The sequence below is a fragment of the Branchiostoma lanceolatum genome, chromosome 19, assembly GCF_035083965.1.
Source record: "Branchiostoma lanceolatum isolate klBraLanc5 chromosome 19, klBraLanc5.hap2, whole genome shotgun sequence".
Classification (NCBI taxonomy): domain Eukaryota; kingdom Metazoa; phylum Chordata; class Leptocardii; order Amphioxiformes; family Branchiostomatidae; genus Branchiostoma; species Branchiostoma lanceolatum.
Genome location: NC_089740.1, coordinates 5,961,599 through 5,986,105, shown reverse-complemented (window position 1 = coordinate 5,986,105; position 24,507 = coordinate 5,961,599). Strand labels below are relative to the sequence as shown.

Sequence of the window (24,507 nt, the reverse complement as noted above, 5' to 3'; positions counted from 1 at the left end):
ACTGTATTGACTGCATGCATAACAGCTGCATGGTATAAAATGCATCCTTTTACTTCCCTGTTCCCTTTCAAGTTAACCAGTTTCACACACCAGTAACTGAAGATACAAAACTCTGCGCTAGCGGACTTTGTAGTAAGTCAGCATGTGGTTCAAGCTTCCTCTCCTTGAGTGCCCGATCTATTTTCTTTTTAAATTCGTTTTTGTTCTGAGCATGCATTCAACCAATACAGTGGAAAACCTGTCCCAGATATACGTACCCTGCTTTACACGCGCCATTTCTGCCCCGCCAACGCTGTTTTTGACGGAGGTGGGCTAAATAGAACAGGGGGTTCTATCGGTCTTCTATTCGTTCGATATGGTGTTCGACAGGATCGGTCTATTGTTTCAATCGTGAACTTTAAGTTAGCAACGAAAATCTCCTTTTCCCTTCTGCAAAGATTTTAATAAGTTAAGTCCTTAATGATTCGGAACAAAAAAGCTTCAGACTGACTAGTGAAATAGTTAAATTCTTTTGGATTGGTATTTAAAGGACATTAATAATGTGTGCAGCCTCACTAGCATGGACCCTTTGAACAGAGCTGCTTGGATTTGTTGGAAACGTGGAGTAAAGACTAGCCGATTGCTGCCCACCGGTGTCCGGGAACCCTGCAGCAATTTAATCAAATAATGGATACTACTACTAGTGAATTCCTGTCCCAGAAAAGCAAGCACATTTTATTATAAGTAAACCAGCACGTAAACAGAGACATTAGTGGTTTAACAAACAAAATTACTCTAAGTCTTTTAGGCAGGCATTTAAAATTCCAAGGTACATGTACTATACCTGCCAATGACCTCTAAACAACACTTCAAATACCCCTTTTCCCTTCCTACCACAAAATTATTTCTTCGCTATCTTACAACGATTTACATTTTATTGTCCGGAGGTCTATATACAGTATACTAACTAAAAGCATCCTAAAAGTGAAATTTTATAATTCTGAGTAATTTCATATGTCTGTATTATAAGGTCAAGTTTCAACAGTGTGCATTAATATGTTTTTGCAGAATGATTTGATACTTTTTCTGGCATAATTTGATATTTCTATACAGTAATTTACATACATGTACTTCTATATTGTAATATATTACTCATATTTCTTTAGAATGATTTGATATGTTTCTGTGATGTACAACAACGACAATCAAATGATAATTCATGTCCTTGATTCTCAGATATTTCAAAGTTACTAAAGACTAATAATGAAAAATGGCTTGGAGAAAAACTTTTTTCATCATGATCGTCAGCATTACCTTTAATCCTAGAACCAACCAATCAATCAAATTGTTGTGGCCTTAGGCATGCAGGGCCTAAAATTCATTTTTGTAAACACATGTAGGTGCAATGGTGCACATAACCTAAAATTTTAGGTGTACAGAAAAAATATTAGGTGCACAATAAAGTAGAATATCAGCAAAACCTAATTACAAAAAACCCTACTGTTTCTCAGAGCTTCAATCTGTATTTCTATTTATATATACATTGTACATTTAAACAAGTAATACATCGAAAGAGTACAACAAAGGTTATATTGCTATTTCTGATACTTGAATTTCAAGAATGTTCTGTATACTAGTGTACAATAGTACCTTTACCCTATAGCCTACAAAAATATAGTAGGTGCACCAGTGCACCCACAGTCAAAAATTAGGTGCACAGCTCTAATGTTGGGTGAACAAATGTGAATATACACCTAGTATTTCAAGCCCTGGCATGTCTAATCCACATGGTTGAAGTCGCAGTTTTCTACAAGGCGTCGGACAGCAAGCTGTGATTGACGATCCATCGCGGGCGCGCCGCCGGGTCCCGTCCCATCCGAACATCCTGGATGATTCTCTCCACGTCTTTGGGTCGACGAATCTCCTGTGGAGAAAAAAAATAAGGTCGCACCAATTTAACAGACCAGTCCAGACTGTCCATCACAATTAGCAGTCCAACCAATGATAGCATGACAATTAGCGGTTCAACCAAGGAAAAAGAGGCTGTCAGATATTTGAACTTTTATGGTTTTCTTTTTGCATTTCTATGTTTTGATGGAGGTGGGTGGGGCTATAGGATCGGTCTAGAAAATGTATTTCTTATGTTTCTCAGATTTTTGTAAGCTAAGGTAATGGAGCATGCAGGCCAAATAAAAAAGATTGAATGGCATTTACATTTGTAAGCTGCCCAGCCCCATAATGAACAGAGAATTTGTAGTCACAGGCCACTTTATCCCATTACAACCTGCTTTCAAGACATTTGGTACCCAAAACAGTTAATAACACAAAGGCCAAATGTTAATAGAGTGGGGCTTTTCATCTTCCACTGCCTCCAAAAAAGAAGTCAAACTCAGCTTGTCTAGATATAGCCAACACTAGTATTAAGTAGTCTATTGTTACAACAGTGTCAATCAGAGTTCACTGTCATGACATATGCATGTTTTTTATATATTTCTACAATAGGTGTACAATGCAATTAGCCATTGGGCCTGAACGTCAATATTTCCATTTTTCATGGAGATGAACATTAAAGGCAACCAAAGCAATATTAGAGACAAAAAAATGGAAATAAAAAAATGCTGAAATCCTCATGGTAGTGACATTTGTAACATTGTTTAGCACATTTCTGTAGTAACTTTGAGCATTTATAAACCGTGCAAAATCATGCCGTACGATGATCTCCTCATGTATAGAAATGACTAAATAAGTTGACTTTCTAAATCCGATTTTTCGGACCCTAATTTTGCTTGGGTCTCCTTTAAATGGGGAGGGGTGCCAGACTATTCTGTGGAATTCCCTTGTCCTCACATGCCCTCCTCAGCTGTGACTCACATAGTGTTTCCCGTCCATGACCACACCAGGAGGTGTGTTGTCACATGGCTCCCCACAGGTGTCTCCCCATAATGTGATGAGCCCGTCTGAAGTTGTCTGTCCTGCTTTGATACCTGTAGTAACAAAAAGAATCCCTGAATTTGTTTTGCATAACCACCTTAAAGTGTACATTGTTACCCCATGTATCCATCCCATTTAACCGGTGCAATGGCCAAGTGAGTAGAGTGTTCGCCTTGCACATGGTAGGTCGTGAGTTTGATCCCGGCCGGGTCATACCAAAGACTTTAAAAATGGTACATACTGCTTTCTTTGCTTAGCACTCAGTACTTGGAAAAAGAGTATGGTAGTTAAATACATATCACCACCAGCGGACCAGCCCCCTGCTGTAGTGACTTGCACAAATGTGTGGCCCAAGGGCTACAGAAATGTAGTTGGGTGCCATCCCTATGCGTCTTATCAAGACGTCCGGGATACCTTTTTTTCCTTCCATCCCTGTTATAGCTGCCAGGTTTATTTCAGTTGTAAGGTAAAGGTAAATCAGTCATCCTCAATTGAGGTGAAGCAAATGGCTAGTATGCAAATTGCGGCGCTTCGCCATGACTCACATTTTTTGGCTAAGCACACTAAGTCACCTCTCCTATTCTCGGTAAGTGTGTTGGGTTCTTTTAGGTGGAAAGGTTTGAGGCTTATGCCTGAAGCTCATTTAATACAATGTTGTAAGGGACTGCTGTCAACATTTCAGATAGTGACTTAAAGCCGGCTGATGTCACAATCTGAAATGATTTGCATAGTAGATTATATGGATTACATCCTCTGAGAACCCCAAAACTGATGGGAGCATGTGGAAAAACTAAAGTTTGGCAAAAAAAAAGTTGCCTTCATTATGAAATCATAGTGGTCAGGAAGGTTGCAAATGACTCAACACACAAAATTGGCATACCGAATAATAGATTCTTGTACTATGACTTTGGAATTGATTTTGATATTCCATGACATTAATACTAGTATCCGTTTTCTGAATTTTTTCTCTTCAATTTATGGCACGTATTTGCTCGTTTTGCAGCTGCTTACTTCAATTTACACTAATGCTTGAAAACTTTTTTCGGGAAACAGACAAAAATTGATGCACGTTTGGATGTCTGATATCCATATAATCGAATCAACATGGCCTAAGTGTATCTATGTGATATCAATATTGCATCTGCTTATAGATATATTTTACTCACCAAGTGCCCTCTGCACAGCTTTTCATACTGCGTGGATCTTCTTATGTTTTTGCTCACATTCTGTTTTTGTACATATCTGCATCAGGTGGCTGCAAATGACAGAGTGATAAATTTCTTAGCAAATTTCTTTTAATTTTTTGGAAGGGATGTAAAATTGGGGTCCATTGATCAAGGAGGTACCTCGAGTACGTTAGAAGACATTACAACAGCCTCATTACTCAGATGGGTACCTACTGGCTGCACATCAGATGAATGATAATGATAGTAATATTTGCAACTTGTATAACAATTGCTGAGGTTTACATACTTAATAATTGCTCTATCAGAGATCATTTAACATTAAAGCAACTTTATGGTTTATGATATAACAACCAAGGGCAGAAACAGATTGCAGTACTAGTATGTAGTCCAAATAACAAGGCTATCAGTGATGGCAGACCTCACCCCCTTACCCATACTGCTTTGTGCCCCACGCCAACTGAGTCAAACTAGCAGCACAGATGTATTGCAAGGCTGCATTTTTTTATGTTATGGAATCACAGACACACATGCACAGCCCCAAACACACACACACACACACACACACACACATACACACATACATACACACATACAGACATACATACATAAACACACAAACACATACATACATACAAACAAACATGCATACACAGAGAAAAAAAGCAATAGTTCATTACTTTGGGGTGAAGAAGAATTGAATATTTTGTAAACCGTGGCTCTCAAAGCAGTGATTTTTTAACACTAAAAAGTTCTGCTTGCTCAACACTATAGCGCCCCCTTGCAACATTGCTTATAAACTCACCTCCCAAAATGCGTCTTTCCGTCTGCAGTTTCATCAATGGCATTGGATATCACCTGGTCAAAGGGCTGCCAGTCTGGATGGGGTAACAAAATTAATCTGTCAGAGGAAGTAGTTTTGAAGTCTCCTCAACGCATTCCAAGAAGAGAATCTGCATTGTTTGTTACAAGGGTTTGTTCAAGGGGTTTGAGCCTTTGTTTGTTCAATATATGCTGAAATGTTTTTGTTCTAATTTCATAGACGTTAAGTTAACAAACATTGCCACATATGGGTATGGACTATTTATTCAGAAGAATTAGGGCCCATCTACATGTACATAACATGTAAGGAAGTTGACACATTAACATAAGTAGTTGAAAGTTCATGAACAAGTACGTTTTTTGGGATGCCTTTTCTGTTTGAAGACGGCTGGAAGTGCTGCACTTCTCCCAATTTCTCTCTCTTTGGGACTGTTGTCACTTTTCTGTATCAAAAAGAGAAACCTTATGATATGTTTTGTTTTACACATTAGCAAGACAGTAATGGTGCAGTACGTCAGTAAAACTCAAGGCGGCGCTTTTGACACGCGCTCCATGGACTCAGGACTACACTATTCGTCATATATGCAGAAATGTTCGCGGTGATTTTATGTTCGCCATTTTCGTGGTGAACTCTTTACCGCGAACTTAAAACCACCGCGAAAAGCCGTTTCATATAGTGTGACTGTAGCGCTACCGTTGTTAAAACCACCGCGAACACTCCACTTTCTCCCTAACGCGAAATTAAATCCCCGCGAACATTTCTGCATTTACTCAATGAATAATCCTTGTTTACAACATAGTCATTGAGAAACCGGCAATGTCAAAAACATTGATCATAGATCAATAGAAAATATCATTTTGACAGCTTAAACAAATCACTTGTACAAGGTACATGTACTTAAAATTCCTACCCTGGATATACATATATATACATGAGGGTAACAGCTTGTAACGCCTGTACGCGTCAAAACTCACGTTCCCCAAATAACGCACCTTTACAATGGAAACTGCATCCGCATTTCGACCGTGTGACGTCATCAAGATCATCACCATGGTAACCAGCATGACGCACAAGCAGACGGGAGCGGTCCGTGCCATGGTGCTCGTACGGTTCTGCTAAATATACGATATGTCATTAGATATGTTCTGTTCATATATCATGGGCTTTTGAACCTATCAAAATATTTGAAAATACTCAGATGAAGAACGAGGTTCATTTATTGTTTCGTAGAATTCAGCAAAATCTTGAAGGCCCAACGCTTGTCTGTATGTGTAAAACACCTGTTCCAGATTTGATATGCATTATTGCTCCAATTTTACGTATTTAAAAAAGCCCTAGATCACCTAGATAGCAACCTCAATCTTTAATCAAAGACAGACTATTTAAATAAAACGGGAATTTCATATTATTTTTGTATACGTGATCACACTTAACACATAAGTCACAGGCCTCTCAGTTAGTAATCTCCAAGCAGATGTATGGTCCGGCGCAGCCTCAGTGTTTTACGTGTGTCTTACGGCATTTAGAACGTTTCTTTAATTGTACACTTTTCCTAGGACAAGGCAAAGACTAGAGAAAATGAAGTGTCTACCAGACTCTATAAAGGTTGCTGGAAAAATAGTAGAAATCGATCAAATAGATATAGGTAACATATGTAAGTAATCTCCAAGCAGATGTATGGTCCACATCAGTCAGTGTTTTACGTGTGTTTTACGGCATTTAGAACGTTTCTTTAATTGTACACTTTTCCTAGGACAAGGCAAAGACTAGAGAAAATGAAGAGTCTACCAGACTCTATATAGGTTGCTGGAAAAATAGTAGAAATCGATCAAATAGATATAGGTAACATATGTAAGTAATCTCCAAGCAGATGTATGGTCCGCATCAGTCAGTGTTTTACGTGTGTTTTGCGGCATTTTGAACGTTTTTTTAATTGTACACTTTTCCTAGGACTAGGCAAAGGGTAGAGAAAATGAAGTGTCTATCAGACTCTATATAGGTTGCTGGAAAAATAGTAGAAATCGATCAAATAGATAAAGGTAACATATGTAAGTAATCTCTAAGCAGATGTATGGTCCACATCAGTCAGAGTTTTACGTGTGTTTTACGGCATTTCAAACGTTTCTTAATTGTATACTTTTCCAAGAGCAAGGCAAAGAGTAGAGAAAATGAAGCGTCTACCAGACTCTATATAGGTTGCAGGAAAAATATATTAGAAATTGGACAAATAGACATAGATAGCATGGCAGATGAGTTACTGTAAATGCATTAAAATTCGCCTGGTTTTTATTTCGCGGTAGGGAGAAAATGGAGTGTTCACGGTGGTTTTAAGTTCGCGTTTGAAACAATAGTAGCGCTACAGTAATAGGTGGGTAAAGAGTTTCGCGGTGGTTTTAAGTTCGCGCTGAAGAGGTCACCGTGAAAACCCCGAACATAAAACCACCGCGAACATTTCTGCATTTACAGAAGTTGGCCTTGGAGTACAGTGTGTGACCTGGGTCACATACTCCAGGTCACATACTGTACCTCTGGCATGTTATCTGTCTATATGGCCAATTTCTACTATTTTTCCAACGACCTATGTAGTCTGGTAAAGACGTAGAAAAATGTACACTGAATAAGAAGACTCTTTGTACACAACTAAGTGTTTAATCAACCGACGTTTCGGTGACCGTCTGTCACCTTCCTCAGGACAATTCTGACTGGTTCAATATGAACTGCAGCTATAGGTGTCGCTGCTTACAGATGCAGTCCCAAAAGTAAAGTATTAACATGATACAAAGATAGCCACCGAAACGCCGGTTGAATAAAACACTTGGTTGGGCTCAGAGAGTATTTTCATTTAGTGACTTACTATCCTGAGAAAACTATTCACGGATAAAAAAATGCACATTTCTAGATAATCGCACTAAATACATTTGTACACTAATACTGAGCCGGATCCTTATATCTGCTTGGAGATTATCTCTTGTTAGAACCCGGATACCTGTAAAACAGTGAATACCCGTAAAAGAAATATTTTTTTTTGTAACACACAGCTCCCTTTGACCTAAACACAGTTGCCCGCTTCAGGGCACGAGTGGTTTAAATATCAAAGCCTCCCGGTTATATTTAGCCTCCTGTACTTCACCCCAATGTCACCTTTCTATAACGGGCTCCAGACATGTCTGGTTACACAGGGGATCGATTTTTAGCATTAGCCGCGTACTTGATAGCCTAAGCACGGGAACTGAGTACCACAGCTTAAGTAAAGTGAGTTAATTCGGATATGATGAGGGCCTGCAAACAAAACTAATGGATACGGGAACGGCTAGAATAAGCCTTGTTTGTAGTAATCGAAATCTATCGAATACGAAATTGCTTGGGACAAGCTTTTCGCATCACTTGGGGTTTGTGTGGGTGGATATATAGAGAGCTAATTTGGATAAAGCAAGCAAACATAATGGATATAGGGATTGTTGGAATTATGTGGGGTAGGGAAACGGGCTTTGGAAAGTAAATTGCATAGTTTGAACCAACAAGATAACGTAAAAATCAATGAATCACACGACTACATTTCGATTTTAGACTGTTGATGATACATTGTCTATTTTGAATTGCCTTCCGAACGGTTTTTCTGTAAGTAAATCCCGAAGTAATATATGAGACGGTTCCCTATTCAATCTAGTCTCTCGCAGAAGAAAAGAAAAATGACGGACTATTTTCCGCCTCACGAGTTAAGACCGTTATCTCCTCTATTCATCGTGTCTTGTCGCCCACTGTTGCAAGATAAAATCAATGCCCGTTGTCTTAGCAACGGTATAGACTGAAGCCCCGGGCTGGGTGGACATGCGTCATGATATCGTGCAACGTTGCTGTCAATCATGCTTACAGTGACGTCATCAGTGTGCGCGTGACTTGGCTGTGACTCGAGATGTTCCAACATAGGGTAATAAAATATGATCATGACATGTTTCGGGTGAAGGTTGTCTTGTCTATACAGCTAGCTCAGGTTCAACCGGAAGCCGTTGCTAAAAGCTTATCATGCATGGCTTTGAAGTGCTACAATAATATCTATGATAAAACATTGTCGCGTATGAAGCAAGGAATTGGCTTTTATTCCATGATAATCAACTCGTAACGGTGGATGATGATTTTGTTCAAAAATTAGAAATACTAGAAACGTGCCGATTATAAATAGTGGTGAATTTTACATGCGAGACCATATCCTCCTTGATGACAATATGAACAACTTCAAAATTTGAAATTATCTCAAAGAAGTAGTAGAAATACGCAAGGAAGATGGTCTTGGGTAGGGAACGTTGGTATATCCCAACAGCAAATGGAAGACATGTGATTTTTGCCTGTACGAAGTAAAGCAATGCTAGAGCATACAGTTAAGTAGGCAATGGCTAAGATGTATGTGCACCATAGATTAAATGTCAATTTTGGTCTTCAGATATGTATAGTACAGTTATTCAAAGCAAAAAAATGTAAAAATTACAGAATGCCATTAAAATTATCTTTACAACTATGAGCAAACGCAGAGTCAAAGACTACTAGTATATATTTTCTCCCTATACATGTATGTGTTGCTTGTATGCTTGTATACATAATATTTTAAATCCAATACGAGTTGAGTGTTATGTCAATACAAACTCCGTCGTTATGTTATTGTGGAAGCAATCAATAATTATGAAATATAAAAGGACATTGTGTTGTCTAAACACAAATGTTGCATAATCAGAACATGTCCACTTACTTTCTCAGGCTCTGGTGGCTCCTTTGATGATTTGAAGGTCAGACTATGCAAAAGGTCAGCGATAATGTCTTCTTAATCTGTGCGAACGTTTCGTTCGGCGAACGCCGGTGTTTTTCTTCCACGTCACACACGTACGCACGTCGCCAAGGTGACCCGGCAGTGCCCACACTTAAGACCGTGGTGTACACTCTTAACAGAGTCAAGCTGAATACCAAGATGGGGGTAACACACATACACACTGAGATAATTAAATCAGTGTAGCCCCAGGTTTAGGCCGCCCTAATTGGTCACCAGTCTCTCGGAATGGTTCACCTTACCCGGACAGCGATTACATTCTCAGGACTGTACCATCTATAATCGTACATAGGGGGTGTGAGCAGAAAATTTTATTCTCTACCTGCACCGTATTGAGCTTGGATCGAAACCATCGATCGTGATTTTGTCAAAATACATTGATTCCTAAGATTGGCGTTTACATCAAAATGCCGTTACTGAAATAAACCTAGATTTGTATTCAAGACAGGGTCATGTATAAGACATATTCACTCGGAATATGTTGGAAATATTACAGATGACTGTATTGTATAACCCCCTCGCTCCTGATTGGTACGTTCTAACTGACGTCATCGCCCGCCCCGTACACACCCCCTCCCCACCTCCTACTGTGCCTGTCAGCTGCAGACGACATTTATCGGAAATCAATCCATACGTCATTCCAACATGGCGCTACAACGTTCCATATTTACAAGAGCTATTTCCCTCTCTCGCTCGGAGATATCGATTTTTGTTTCATCCTCTTAAACCGGAGTTATTTTTGGCAGTTTCTCTGGAAGTGTTAAAACCGATTTTCTCTGGCGGGCTGTTGTAGTGTCGCCAGCTTGGATTAGTACCTGTTTCCCTTTTCTTCTAAAACATGGCGTCTTCGAATTTTTTAAGAAAACGTCTGCGGTGTGTTGTTGAAATCCTTTCTAGACTGAAAATGCATCCTTTTGAGCTTATCCGTTATCCTACATTGTTGCTGTTACCTACGTGAAAACGGAGGTATTGTAATCAGTTGATAAGTTTGTTTGTTTATGTGTTTGTTTGTTTGTTTGTTTGTCCTGATGTCTATCCGTTGTTGAGTAGCCTGGTATAATACTAGTATACAGTAATATTTCGAGGACTGGATAGCCGCTTAGCTCCGGGAAGGAACTTTCAGCTCGGACGGGAGGTTCCGTTTTCATTTTTCAGACCACAAATTTATGTTTTGAGCTCCAGTCCCCTCGTATTACAACCAAACGACCCAAAATTTGGTATGGGGGTGCCTTAGACACATACCCACAGGACTCCGTTCGCATTTTTGCATTCACCACTCAAAATGGCTTGTTTTAGGATTTGTACACTAAACATGTATATTTTGCGCTCTTGTGCCCTGGTAATATATTAAGCAAACGACTTTGAAAAATCATATTCAGAAATCATGAGAAAACGCAAGTATTATATATTTTTCTCCCAATGCGTGTATATGTTGTCTGTATGCTTCTAGTCAGAATATTAACAACTCCGATACGACCTATGATTGCAGTAAAAACTCCGTCGTTATGTTGTTGTGAAAGTAATCAATAATTATGAAACATACAAGGACATTGTATTGTCTAAACACAAATGTTGCATAATCAGAACGTGTCCACTTACTTCCTCAAATAACCTGCAATTTGATGTGTGAATGCCTATGACAAATGTCCACAGGACGTCATTCACATAGGTAAAAACAACTTTAAGATTATTCATTTTGGGATATTTTTCTATTTTCAAACCAAAAATGTATATTTTGGGCCCCTCTGCCCTAGTATTGAAACCAAATGACCTGAAATTTGGTATGGGAATGCCTATGACATATTAGTATGCCCACAGGACTTCATGGACAATTTTGGCATATACCACTTTAGAATGAGTTATTTGGAGATTTTTGCCATCTTAGACCAAAACTGTGTATTCTGAAAGAGTCCATTATTGCATGGGGGTACACATGTAATTTGAAAAGAATTGATTTTGGACAGGGGCGATTATGTAAAAGTCCGTTGTTTGTGTGGAGGTGTTTTTGGACCGGGCCATTATGCACGGGGTGCCTATATAGTGAGTCCATTCTTACAAAGGGGTCAAATTGGAAAAGCTCCATTTCGAAGGACTCTCCCATTGTTCACTTTTGAGCGGAAGTTATTTTGGAATGTTCCATTTCTGCATATGGGGTGATTTTAGAACAGTCCATTTTTGCTCAGGGGGAGAAGTAGTGAGACATATGCTGTATTTGCTCGCAAATGTTGACCTTTCTAGTTACACATACTTTCGTGATGAGACCTGTGGTCACGAAGGTCGTCCGAGAAGACAAGTCAACAAAAGGCGCCATCATACATGTAACACCCCAAAACCTCAGGCGTAGTGATTAAAAATCCGGTCCGTAATTCAGACAGATCCTTTAACACCATATTTGGTCACGATAGCCATATTTGGTCGTGCCTCCCTTAGGCATCAACAGACAATAATTAAGGGTTTTGATGGGATTCTGGACTTTTGCATCGGCTTGACACCTGTTCGAAGGTTCGCGCACTTCCCACCATAAGTATGTATTGCTTTCTATCAGCATAGCAGTGTATTTAGTGCGGGGTGTATGTGAGCTATACGTGAAGAAGTCCTCATAGTACCATTTGTACTATTTGGAAAGCCTAGTTGGATATACACGTAACTTAGTTAAGTACTGACGAATTAAGTACTGACTTTTTGAGTTGTCTGACATTGCTTTCGAATCCCCCATCCCGAAATGGGCTGTTGAAAAAAAAAAAACGACAGAGGGGGGGGGGGAAGGGGCTGGATTGGATGGAGGGGTAGGGTTGAGCAATTTTGGACCAGGGAGTATGAAGGGTTTGACCAATTTCTGGATTGGAACTAGGGTGGGGACAAAACCTGGTTTTGTACCTCTTCCAACCCTCCTCCCCCCCCCCCCGTCCACATTTACTTTTTAGAGCAAGGTTTGGAGCAACCCACAGGTTGGAAATTCAGAAGAGATATGCAATTCAAGTTATGTACGAAACGCAGTCGGATACAGAGCAAGTAGGCCATACATGCAAAATGGTACGAAAATGCCAATTTCGTATCTTTATGCATCTATGACCAACTTGTTCACTGTCCTGTAACTATTTGTCTGCTGACTTCGTCCACTTTTCTGGCTTTTTAGAATGATACTAGTCTGTAAATGGAAAAATGTTTGCGAGCAATTTTGGACCAGGGACCATGGAGGGTTTGGGCAATTTCTGGATTGGAGCTAGGGTGGGGACAAAACCTGATTCCGTACCTCTTCAACCCCCCCTCCCTCATATTTACTTTTTGGAGCTGCTAAATTTCTTATTCACAGGTTCGAAATTCAGAAGAGATATTCAATCTAAATTATGTACGAAACGCAGTCGGATACAGAGCAAGCAGGCCATACATGCAAAATGATACGAAAATGCCAATTTCGTATCTTTATGCATCTATGACCTACTTGTTCACTGTCCTGTAACTTTCTATCTATTTGTCTGCTGACCACGCCCTCTTTTCTGCCTGTTTTGACTTCTATAGTATCTCCAAATCACGATTAATCGCAAGCGGTTAAACAGTACACATTAGGACTGGAGTTATATATAACCTTGAAGGGGACAAACAGTCACTCGCCGTCCAAATATTTAGTTGAAATATTGCGTCAAAATTTAACAAAACTACCGTGTTTTCTGCAAATACGATTGATTGATGATACGATACTGCTTTACACCGCCAAAAAAACATCCATGAGAAAGTAAAAAAAATGATATTGCATACTGTTTTTGTAATGATAATAAGCAAATCTATATATTTTTTTTTTACTTTCTCATGGGTGTTTTTTTTGGTGCCTTTTAGTTTTTCTGAAGCACAAGCAGTTTAGAATATCATCATTCAATAGTGTTTGCAGAAAAACTTTGTAGTTTGGTTAAATGTGGGCGCAATGTTTCCAGTAAGTAATAATCAATCAACTTTTACACAAATTTCAAAAGTCAGACAGTCTCATGGACTACGTATACTTAGTCTTTTGACAATTCAAGAAAATAGCATTTAATGATCAGCTTTTTTTTTACCAGTTGCTGCACTGCCAGAGGCAATATGACAAGTCTATATGCTTATTTAGCCTCTACCAGGCCCCACAGGTCGATTGAAAAAGCGTAGAAATTGGCCAAATAGACGGATAACATGCCAGAGAAGTTAGTCCGCTATAGATGTTACAGTTGGCATATTGGACCCTCTATCCGTAGCCGACTCCCTTAGAATACTATTCACTCTATTTGGCCAATTTCTACTATTTTTCCAGCCATCCGCGGGGCCTGGTAGAGGCTAATGCTTGTTATCTCCATGAAAAATGGAGATGTAGTTTTGGATGTGTCTGTCTGTGTGTCTGTGTGTTTGTGTTTCCGTACTACTGTAGTCAGTATAACTCAAGTACCCCTTGATGGATTACAATGATATTTAGTATGTGGGTATGTGTTGGGAAGCCGAAAGTCAAGGTCGATTTTGGGCACCCTGGTACGTGACCAGTGGTACTGCAGCAGAACTTCTGCTGGCACAGTTACCATCGGGGGGGGGGGGGTATTATTAAAGGTGTATTGCAAGGAATGCTGGGATGGTTGCCTTTCCTCCTGAGTCTAACCAACCTCCTTGGTCTAACCTGACATTTATCTTATAACGCTTAGGGTCTGACATCATCATGGAGTCGAAAACCACACCGAGGACAAAGTTGTTGAGTGAAGAAAAAACAGTGGGCCAGCGGACGACCACTAAGCGGATATGGAAAAACCTACTCGTGATATCCGTTGTTTTTCTGCTGAATTTCGGGGCGTTCCGGTCACTCCAGAGCCTACAGAGCACTGCGGCACTGAACAGCAAGGCTGGACTGGGCGTGGTGTCACTGAGTTTTGTGTACGCTAGCATGGTGTTGTCGTGCTTGTACGCGCCATTTTTCATCCACAAGGTCGGATCGTGCAAATGGACAGTTGTCGTCTGTCTCTTCGGACATGTTTTATACACAGGCGCCAACTTCTATCCATCCTGGTTCACTCTCATACCATCTTCCATTTTGCTCGGGTTGATTTCGGGTCCGCTTTGGACGGCCCAGGTCACCTATTTGACAACCTCTGCTCAGGAATATGCCAAAATATTACAACATGACAACCCAGAGGGTGATATTGCTATGTTCAACGGGATGTTTTATTTTTTCAATGATTTATCTGGCATCAGTGGGAATCTTATTTCTTCCTTGGTTCTCTCTGCCGGAAATAAGCATTTTGGGAGGGGAGGGGGGTTCTGCGGCGCGATGGATTGTGGGATTCGCCCTGAAACCAACTGGACTTCTCATGACGTCACCAAACCAATCACGTCCTTCAGTTCAACAGGGGTTCCAGACCACAAGCAACAGGAGATAGTGTACACACTTTTCGGGGTCTTCCTTGCGTGCAACATCTTAGCAGCGTTGACTGCAGGATTGTGTCTTGACAAGGATGTCAAAAACTCGGAGCTGTCGTCTGATGAACCAACCCCGGTGTCCCAACTTCTACTGCGCACGGTACGGGTGTTTAAGGACGTTGACTACGTGCTCATGGTGCCTATGCTGGTGATCATTGGAATGTCTGAGGCCATCGTAACAGGAGAGATCACCAAGGTCAGAAGATGCTTTGTACAATAAGGTCGTTCACAATTCCGACTACGCATGCGCAAGGGCAAAGAACTACTAGAAGTACAGTATGAAGTACTCACAACAGAATGGCGATGATCTAAAAAAAAACATGCACAGAGCTACATGTTCTTGCAATTACCTCTCGGGTATGCATTTGCAATAAGCTCTTCATACTTCTGACTACGCATGCGCGGCGACAGGAATTGTAGGAAATATGTCAATGGTGAAGGCCCCTGGTTTGTAAACATTTCTCGTCTCGAAGATTTGCATACAATGTCCAGGCGTGTTTTGTTTCTGTCTCGAGGGCCTTCACATTTGACATACGACCCACATGGCCTGTTGCCGGGCATGCGTACTCGAAAGTGTGAAAGTGCTTATCAACTTGTGACGTCATTGTTTCAGTCGTACGTCGGCTGTGCCCTGGGTGTCCAGATGGTGGGTTACGTCATGATGTGCTACTGCGCCGCCAGCAGTGTCGTCTCCCCACTGTTCGGACATCTGAGTAAGTACGAGGGCGCCAGGATCCTCATCCTCGTCGCTGCGGCTGCCAATGCTGTTCTCCTCATTTACATGTTGCTATGGCAACCGGATGAGGACTCCCTTGCCACGATCCTGTCTGTGTCTGGAGGATGGGCGGTGGTCAGGGCGGTTTGGCGCATCCAGTTGCTCAGTAGGTATTTCCTGTCTAGTTAATTGCTTTTTTGGTTTATACTGCAGAATCCAATATTGTTATGACTGGTGACCTTTTGAGCATACTTTCAAAGGTGCATATTTTACACACACACACACACACACACACACACACACACACACACACGAACACAAAAACACACACATGCACACTCACAGAAACACAGACACCCACAAAACACGTACAGTACACACTGTACACACACGCACATGCACACACACATACAAACACACATGCACACACACATGTACACACACATGCACACAAACACACACAGGCACACACACGCACACACGTGCGCAGACACACACACACACACACACACACACACACACACAAACACCTACAAACACTTTATGTAAATACTTAAATCCCTTTTCCTTACTTTCAGCCGTACTTGGCGTCATGTATCCTAGCAACCAAGAGGCCGTCTTTGCCAACGCCGAAATGGCGGGAAGTATCGGGAGCATGCTGGTGTTTGCCTACAGCTCAGCTCTGTGCATGGACGTCAAACTGTACATCTACATGGCTGTGCTGGCGCTTGGCACGGTGGGGTACGGAGCGATGGAGTGCAAAACTCGCTACAAGAACAACCCAGAAACTAATACATTTTAAACATACACCATGTAACACTTGGGCCCCAAAATTAAGAATATTCACGAGAACAAAACCTTCTTATTTGTGAGTTACACAGTTTTACAGAAACTATGGTCAAACTATCAACAGGCACCCCAATGGGCAGTCATAGACACAAGCAGTGATGTATATATGTTGGTATGTTTTCTGTGGTATGTTTTGGTGGGAAGATCACAGTTTTTAAACATGTTTGTATGGTGCAATGATGTTGCAACTTCTCTCCCTGAATATTGGTTACTGCTATAGGGTTGATTTGATTTACTTAGTATGTAAAGAAATGGTTGGAAAATCTACTTTATGTATTATCCTAATCTTACATAGTGGGCCTTTAACGTATAGGGTGAGTTCAGGGGAAAGTTGCGATGCCGCCTATCGACGCTAGGTGACGAGTGTGGGAACGTCACATCATTAAGCTACTGCTCCGTTCGCAAGCCTTCTGTTTGGCAATCTGTCAACTTGTTCGCCCTGTTAGACAGAGTACTTCAGAGTGCCGACAGAAAACTGTGCGATACTGAAGAGGTTACAATCTTCTCCACCAACCTCTGCTTGGAGAGTAAGATATGGACGGTTTACTGGTGTATCATAAAGTTCCTGCAGACATCTATAGACATCTATCTTTTGAGCCCTAGACAAATAATAAACTATACATAGATGCAAAGATGGGCATACAGTTCCTTTTCTCTTTAGCCTCTTTTCTCCCTCAAAGTGACGTCTGGCCGCTTTATTGCATATATATATATATACCAAAAATAGTACATGGAATATCATGAAAGGAGGTATATTGAAGATACAGATATACGTGTTCACTATAGCTGTATTTTGCATTCTCTCTCTCAATATTTTTATAGACGTTATTATGTTATCAAGGAGTGGTGCATTTGCATATCTGCTTTTGAGAAAATGTTGGACTTGACGGATGAGCTTCTTCTTGCGCCCCTAGCGGCTTTTGTCGATATGGCACTTGTAAGAAACTCATAATTTTTCACTCACGCTATAAAATCCCCACTCTAAAGAAATGATAATTGTGAATGGAAGACACGAAAATAAGCCACGTCTACCACAAAAGAAAATAATACATTAAAGACAATGACAACAACAACAGGAGATATTACGGGCATATCGTTCCATTTTCCTTCATTGGCGGTGTCTCTACCATGTACCAGTCTGAGAGTTTCCGTTCGAATCGAAAAATCTGTGTAAAACTTGTCCAAACTAAGGTGTATGATTAAACTGAGGTTGCCTTGGAGATCAAATGTCTCCACTGACTCCTAAGTTAGAGATAGAGGGTCTGGCATCAAGACTAGGCTTTCTATTTTGTCCCGTATTCTTTTATCAAAAACCAGCCGGAACCGAACCTCTGCTTGGAGATACTTTTGAAGCTAGGTAGAGTACCAGACAAAAAAGGAAGTAAAACGTGCGAAGGACGTCTAACCGCAGAGGCTTGAAAATCGTCACCTCTTTCTGTGGAGTCACATAATCCTTTAAACACTCTCCAAGCAGAGGAGGGGTTCTGGCTGGTTTTTGACGTGTTTTTAGGCGTTTTTGTCGGGCTTTCTACTTTGGCTATTTTTTCTCTACAAAACCTAGAGACAAATAATAAATGACAAAGTAGAAAGCCCGACAAAACACCTAAATACACGCCAAGAACCAACCGGAACCCCTCCTCTGCTTGGAGCGTAATAATCCTTATTGTGTAGATGGCCGCATGTCACCTCCAAAGTTCAATCGATGCGACAGAAAAAAAAATCTGGCCGGAATAAGATTGTAAAACTTTCAAGTGGAGACAGCGAAAAATGTTGTAATAAGAGTTGGAGCAATAATCTGTAACGATTGCAAAATGATTTGTTTCCTTTGTTTAAACAAACAAAGAGGATAAAACAAGGGTTTAGAACTAGTAGAATACACTAGACATGGGTTGCCATCCCTACCTCCATATCCACCACCACATAGAATTGACATAGAAGTTCTAGAAATAAACGAAGATGCTATTCAGTTTTGTGAAATAGTAGAAATTTTGATAGCCAATAAAGAACTCCTTTTAATACTGTGGCCGGCATATCATTCAGTATATTTTGCTAATTTCTAATATTTTTCCAACAACCCACGGAGTATGGTTAAGACTATGAAAGTATAGAATTGACATATGCTGTCATTCATGTAAAGAAAAACTTGACCTACATATCATAGCCCTGATCATAGTAACCATTTTTTGAATATTTTTCGTCACTGAGTTTTTCCAGTCATGAAAGTTCATACAGAGACTAATATCGTTTTCTTATTTTGATTTCATACTGGTTTATACAGCTAAAACTTCAAAGGTTTCCGTATCACATACAGCTAATTTTGTATCAGGACAAAAAAAGATAAAGCGACTCTATCAACCACTTCCTATTGGTTGGAATCCCCGTGGATTTGACCTAATCTATCCTCAAAAGGATCGCGGTTGTAAACCAACAAATATCCGCCATAAAATAAACAACGGGAGATTGCTGTTGAACTAAAACATGATTGATACTATAACAATACAACAAAGGATTACACGCAAAAAAGAACTTCATTTTCTTTCTATTTTCCATATCTTCTTTTTTAAAGAGAGGAAAATTTTGGTTCCCACGATGAGATATGTTTCCCACGTTGTCACCTCCCCTTCTGCAAAAATCGTGACTTTTCCCGACGAGTTCTCAAAAAGAACGAGTCGATGAGAGCTCGTCGTCGGGTCGGTGTGTGGACCAATCAGAGGCCTCGGCGTCCACTTGTCACCAGGGTACAATTTGTCGCGTGTCGGTCCCGATGCCTCAAGACAAACAACTGGGAATTACGGCCGATAGAATCCTCTTGTATTGTCAACGCCTCGGTCGGGAACCGTACAACAAAGAGCACACCGACATCTCTAGACAGCAAATCGACCGCACCACCCGCGGTGTCAAGACCATAAAAACCATCCGCGCATCTCCGAAGCTGTTCATTTCTGGAGCGTACATCCACAAGAGTAGTCATGCCGGTCGAACTGCGAGAAAGAAGAGCGAAACGCTCGGAGTTTGACTCCGACGACATTCCCGTTGTCATCCCTGAGGACAAGACCGTCGAGCCGCCCAAGAAGCGTCGGCGGAAGGCGAAGAAGACGCCGAAGAAGAACAAGAAAGACTGCGCCGAGAAGAAGACCAAGAAGCAGTCTGAGGAAGACGAGCAGAAAGTGCCGAAACCGAAGAAGAAGTATCCGTACAAGTACAGGCCCAGGCCGAACGCTGCAGTCAAGGAGAGAGAAAGACTTGTGGTAAGAAAACTAAGAACATTTTCTTCTTTAGTGGTGTACTTATTGGGAGTATTTGTTGAATGAAGAAGACCGTCTTTCTTCGGGTTAATCGTTTATCTTACAATTCTACTAAAAGCTTTTGATTGAAATACAAGTGAACAGTTTCTTCGTTCCAAAGTTGATGACAAGAACAACATGGAAATGTGATCATCATTGCCTTATGTTTACAAAGACGGTGGTTTCTGCTTGTTTTTGACAACTTCGCGCATCAATACGTTACTTTCTTTTTCTATTCCTATGACCGAATTTTTTGGGGCTGCTGTTATGAAGGATAATTCTATGTAAGACTCCTTTCGAGGATCTAATAACATGATCACACAAATTGCTATTTTGTTTCGTATGTTTATAAGTTTTACAAATTGTTCATTTTGTGTATGTTTGCAAGTTTTTATCCTAAAACGGTTTTATTGACTTTTTTCTAGGTTTTCAACCAAGCCTTCGCTCAACTCCAAGACAAGTTACCGGAAAGACTTCAGTTGAGCCAGGAGAAACGCATGCCGAAGAAACTCATCCTTCAATTCGCCGTTCGCTACATCCAGTACCTACAGGAGGAGTTGGAGCGGGACCCCGGCGAACCGGCCTCGGGGGAGATGGTGATGTCGCCCGAGGAGCTCAGCCTCTGGGGCACGGGGGACGAGGAGGACAAAGAGTCGGAAGTCGGGTGGCAGATCGGCGGAAGTCCCATTGAGAGTTCCGCTTCCGAGTCGAGTATGGAGTTCATCGATTTGTCGGAGCTGGCGTCGACGTTCAGAGCTGCCGCCGGGAAATTAGGACAGCTCGCCCCGAGAGCGGGGGAGGGGACACCCGGGCTCGGCGCTGGGTCGGACACGCGTCCGCCGGCCATCCACACGCGAGCGCCCGACGGGGACACCGGGGAAACCAACGAACCGTTCACGGTACCAAACCCTAAGAACTCTCCCATCTACAGAGCAGATCTCCCGAACACTCGTCTAACACACATGCCGCTGTGCAAGTGTACGGAATGCTCCACACCGTTCCTCCCAGACGACATGCCGGCGGTGCAACCCACCACCTCTCCCGACACCTCCGCGTCTTTCCCCCGTAGCGACTACTTCGACTTCTTCCCGAGCTACATAGACTCGATCCCGGACATTCGTGGCGAGCTGCCGTCCCTTCCAGACTACTTTTCACCAGACAGTCCGCTAGCAACCGTTCCTCTCTCCATGTTCGACTCACGAGGAATGGACCGTACGCCGCCCAAAGTCTCGCCGGTCTACCACCAGCCCCTGTCCCCCTACAACATACCAGTCACCTCGCCGAGCTTCTACGACGACGAACTGCACATCAAAATGATCCACTAGGTATTACCAAAAACAGAGACAATTCTATATCGAAATTGTATATTTTTACGGTTCTATTTGCTGACATTATGTATTACTTTGTGAATGTTAATTGTATGTTATAGCTTTCATGTGAAAGCTTTTGTTTAGATTCGCCGAGATTCTCGAAATATAAGTTTATCCTTCTTACGTCAAAATCAATTTCTTTCTTCCTAAACACATTATATTACAAAGCAAGAACGAATATTGTCAAAGATAAGGGCCAACGTAAAAGCATTTTTGTCTTTGATCACGCCGCCTATAATTTTCAAACTACGTGTACAATAACTATCAACCTTTGTCTGAGGGAGAAATGTGGCAAAATTTGCGCCATTTCAGTCAAAGAAAAAACCATGGCAACCAACATTTTCTTCACACTACAGAATAGGAGACTGGTACCAGACGACACTTGTCTTGCGCATTCTCGCTAATCTTCCTCCTAACACCGAGGGCGTTACATACTGTTGTTATGCAAATGTTACACATCCTTTGATTGGCCGTTAAAACAACACCATCTTTTGTACATCTTCAAAGACGCTTGAACAAAAACTTTCATCTTTTATATCTTATATCTTTCCAAAGTTTCTAGCTATTACATTTGTTCTGATCTTAACTACGTTGTTTATGTTTGTTATAATTTTCACATGTACAGAAATATTTCTTTCATTGTACGCCATTATTCGTTGGCAATAACGTCCAGAGTATGTATTACGTGGTTTGAAATCCAATTATTATGTTTGTTATGCTCTATATCGTATATGGATTGCAGTATCTGTTCTGCCGATGAAGAAATGACAGATCACAAATAAATTTATTTTTACAAGTTGAAACATGTTGCCTGTACTATATTTGTTACACTATAAGTTATATATAGCGGGAATTCTATTGGAGTTAGCCAAGACGGGAAAGTTTGAGTAGGGACACCCCTCTAAGAAACGGACCCGTAAAGATTTTGGAGGGGGGGCTTGACCACTATAAAACAGTTGTATAAAGGAGGTTAAAAGAGGTGTGATTGTGAGTGACGCAAAAGAGCTGTTGAAAATGTTGGTCACGCACAGAATGAAAAGTCAGACAGTTGTAGAATAACTTGAAAACTAGTTATAGCTAAAAGGCAAGCAGAGGTTTGGTTTGGCATTTTATGCGTTTTTTCCGGGCTTTTTACTTCGTCAAAGTTTCTTATGTCACCAAACCCAATAAAAAAACCGTGACAGAGTAGAAAGCCCGGAAAAAAACAAGCCGAAACCCAACCTCTGCTTTGAGAATGAGAGTAAGAAGACCATCTCTTTGCGATCGCGATGTACCAAACATTGCAAAAAAATCACCGCGCAACAATAACCACTCATACACACCCTACCAACCAATCGCGGGCTGGTAATAGATTATACTTCATCAGTTGACAAAGACGATACGTGAAAACAAGCAACGCAGAATCGTTAAAATAACACGACCCCTAGCTAGTTGCGACTGTAAACACTCCACCTGTGCTCAGGTAAAAGAAAACGCGTTTACGTTCTGAAAAGGTGGGACAAAACATCAAATCGTATCGTGACTAGAAAAAGTTTTGTATTATAGCCTGGCATCATATTCTCCAAGCAGAGGATTTGGTCGGCTGGCTGGGGTAGTAGTGGCCGGGGGGGGGGGGGGGGGGGGGGGTTAACATCGCCTCCCGTAACCATCGCCTCCCGTAACCTCTGCTTGGCATCCAGTCTTGTTCGGCTTTGTAGTAGGTGCTATAGTCTACTGGAGAGTCATAAGCTACTGAACAAGTCTAGAAACCAGACTACGGGTATAGGTTAGACTCTACCAGACAAACTGCTCCGGCTATAGACAGAATATTTGCCAGGAACGTTTGGCCACCATAGCTTATCATTTACAGGCGTAGGGGGAAATGTTAACCTTCCCGTGGACTGACTTTCATGGCTAATTATTGAACTTTTTTTGCCGAATTCTACGATCCATACCCCCGTAGGAAGGCCGGTAGTATTGCCCATATAGGTTTATATCCTTGGAATAATTCACAGTTCGAGCTTGAAATTGGCTACGAGAGTCTTTATAAAGAAAGAAGATCTAGGTGTCCCTGTAGCTGTGTGGGTGAAGTTATTATATGAACAACTCTCACTTGGCAGTTTCCACACTCTAACTGTTTATATGTCTCAATCAAGCAGAATAAAACAAAAACACAGTTATCTAAAAACGGGGTTAACTCCGAGACACAGTTGTTGTTTTACAGTTGTTCACACTACAGAGCGAAAGAAAATAATAAAGTCTGTTGTTAGTTTTACTTGTAGAAAAACACTGACAATAAAAGCTGGTGCGAAGAATGTGAGTTTTTTTTTTCAATGTTTAGAAACCAAACGAAATTCAAAGGTTGTATTTTGTAGGTATACTCCTTACTGAAGGTATGACGAATGTAGAATTTAGCGACTGAAGCAAATATGTATGTGTGTTAAAGTTTCTACAAAGCGTAGTCTACGGACTGAAAAGAAAATGGTACAAACTTGCACAAATGTTTATCTTGCCAAAATACTAGGGGGGGGGGCTTTTATACCAGAGGACATGGACGGACATAGCATTGTCTTTACATGCAGAATGCACACTGCTATTTGATATAGTGTATCCTCTGATAAAATATTCGACGCACTTTGGCCAAATTTTTGTATTTTTCACTCCGCTATAGTTCGAGTGGTATGCAGTAGAAGCTAGCTTCGTCGGTTAGATGCTTTCTATTTCGTATTTGCATAATTTCTGTTTCGGTTTTTTCCCACAGTTTGCTTATGTTTATATCATATCCGTCTCATCGTGTTAATTTTCCCAAATCGGATTGTCTTTTGCAGATTTCACGGGTCTAAATTAAACTTTCTGGCGTGTGTCTGAGGTTTTCCGCACCTTGTCGCCCGGCTAATCCTGTCAGAAAGGCGGCCCGACTTTGTACCCGCCCCCCTATACAAACTCTGTCGTCACCCCAGGCCGAGAGGAGAATACACAAAGGCGGGCAGTTATCTGTTAATCACCGCTGATCATCACCTTCGCTTGGGAAGGATCCGTACGTACGAGGGTGCGAGGGATTAGTATGTTAGCGAGGCGGTGAGGTGCCGTCTGGTGCCCGTCAGCAAGGCAGCTGGACTTTCTGGTGACAACGTGACAACTACATGTGTC

General features: G+C 41.3%; 3 protein-coding genes across 6 annotated transcripts; 2 read left to right on the top strand and 1 right to left on the bottom strand.

Annotated features, from left to right (window-relative positions):
* Positions 1-687: 687 nt before the first annotated feature.
* On the bottom strand, positions 688-10,019 carry LOC136425576 (uncharacterized). 3 transcript variants are annotated; one of them, XR_010754082.1, is made up of 7 exons: positions 9,659-10,018; positions 5,910-6,029; positions 5,272-5,359; positions 4,900-4,972; positions 4,077-4,165; positions 2,851-2,963; positions 688-1,903 (listed from the first exon to the last, which is right to left on the bottom strand). XR_010754082.1 is itself a non-coding variant. In XM_066414495.1 (5 exons), exons 2-5 carry the CDS (start codon positions 6,012-6,014, stop codon positions 4,099-4,101), a joined length of 333 nt encoding a protein of 110 aa, XP_066270592.1. In that variant the 5' UTR covers positions 6,015-6,032; positions 9,659-10,019; the 3' UTR covers positions 4,075-4,098. The 3 variants fall into 3 exon arrangements, 1 of the variants encoding a protein (XP_066270592.1); XR_010754081.1 differs by having other exon boundaries at positions 5,910-6,032; positions 9,659-10,017; XM_066414495.1 differs by lacking the exons at positions 688-1,903; positions 2,851-2,963 and having other exon boundaries at positions 4,075-4,165; positions 5,910-6,032; positions 9,659-10,019.
* Positions 10,020-12,199: 2,180 nt separating this feature from the next.
* LOC136425455 (protein unc-93 homolog A-like) lies at positions 12,200-16,901 on the top strand. 2 transcript variants are annotated; one of them, XM_066414312.1, is made up of 4 exons: positions 12,200-12,257; positions 14,392-15,356; positions 15,774-16,041; positions 16,454-16,901. In XM_066414312.1, the coding sequence occupies exons 2-4, from the start codon at positions 14,406-14,408 to the stop codon at positions 16,675-16,677; spliced, it is 1,443 nt and encodes a 480-aa protein (XP_066270409.1). In that variant the 5' UTR covers positions 12,200-12,257; positions 14,392-14,405; the 3' UTR covers positions 16,678-16,901. The 2 variants fall into 2 exon arrangements, with proteins under 2 accessions (XP_066270409.1, XP_066270410.1); XM_066414313.1 differs by having other exon boundaries at positions 15,774-16,045; positions 16,454-16,602.
* A 2,751-nt stretch (positions 16,902-19,652) lies between these two features.
* On the top strand, positions 19,653-21,440 carry LOC136425556 (uncharacterized). Its single transcript, XM_066414473.1, has 2 exons — positions 19,653-19,972; positions 20,434-21,440. Exons 1-2 carry the CDS (start codon positions 19,694-19,696, stop codon positions 21,331-21,333), a joined length of 1,179 nt encoding a protein of 392 aa, XP_066270570.1. The 5' UTR covers positions 19,653-19,693; the 3' UTR covers positions 21,334-21,440.
* Positions 21,441-24,507: the final 3,067 nt, after the last annotated feature.

What these genes read in the sequence shown, in the direction of transcription:
- LOC136425576 (XM_066414495.1), bottom strand. Translation starts at nt 6,014, where the DNA reads ATGGCACGGACCGCTCCCGTCTGCTTGTGCGTCATGCTGGTTACCATG. An exon ending in ATGCAGTTTCCATTGTAAAG is followed by an intron (nt 5,360 to 5,909) that starts GTGCGTTATTTG and finishes TTTTTGATACAG; the next exon opens with AAAAGTGACAACAGTCCCAA. An exon ending in GGAAAGACGCATTTTGGGAG is followed by an intron (nt 4,166 to 4,899) that starts GTGAGTTTATAA and finishes TGTCATTTGCAG; the next exon opens with CCACCTGATGCAGATATGTA.
- LOC136425455 (XM_066414312.1), top strand. Translation starts at nt 14,406, where the DNA reads ATGGAGTCGAAAACCACACCGAGGACAAAGTTGTTGAGTGAAGAAAAA. An exon ending in TAACAGGAGAGATCACCAAG is followed by an intron (nt 15,357 to 15,773) that starts GTCAGAAGATGC and finishes TCATTGTTTCAG; the next exon opens with TCGTACGTCGGCTGTGCCCT. An exon ending in TTGGCGCATCCAGTTGCTCA is followed by an intron (nt 16,042 to 16,453) that starts GTAGGTATTTCC and finishes CCTTACTTTCAG; the next exon opens with CCGTACTTGGCGTCATGTAT.
- LOC136425556 (XM_066414473.1), top strand. Translation starts at nt 19,694, where the DNA reads ATGCCGGTCGAACTGCGAGAAAGAAGAGCGAAACGCTCGGAGTTTGAC. An exon ending in AGGAGAGAGAAAGACTTGTG is followed by an intron (nt 19,973 to 20,433) that starts GTAAGAAAACTA and finishes ACTTTTTTCTAG; the next exon opens with GTTTTCAACCAAGCCTTCGC.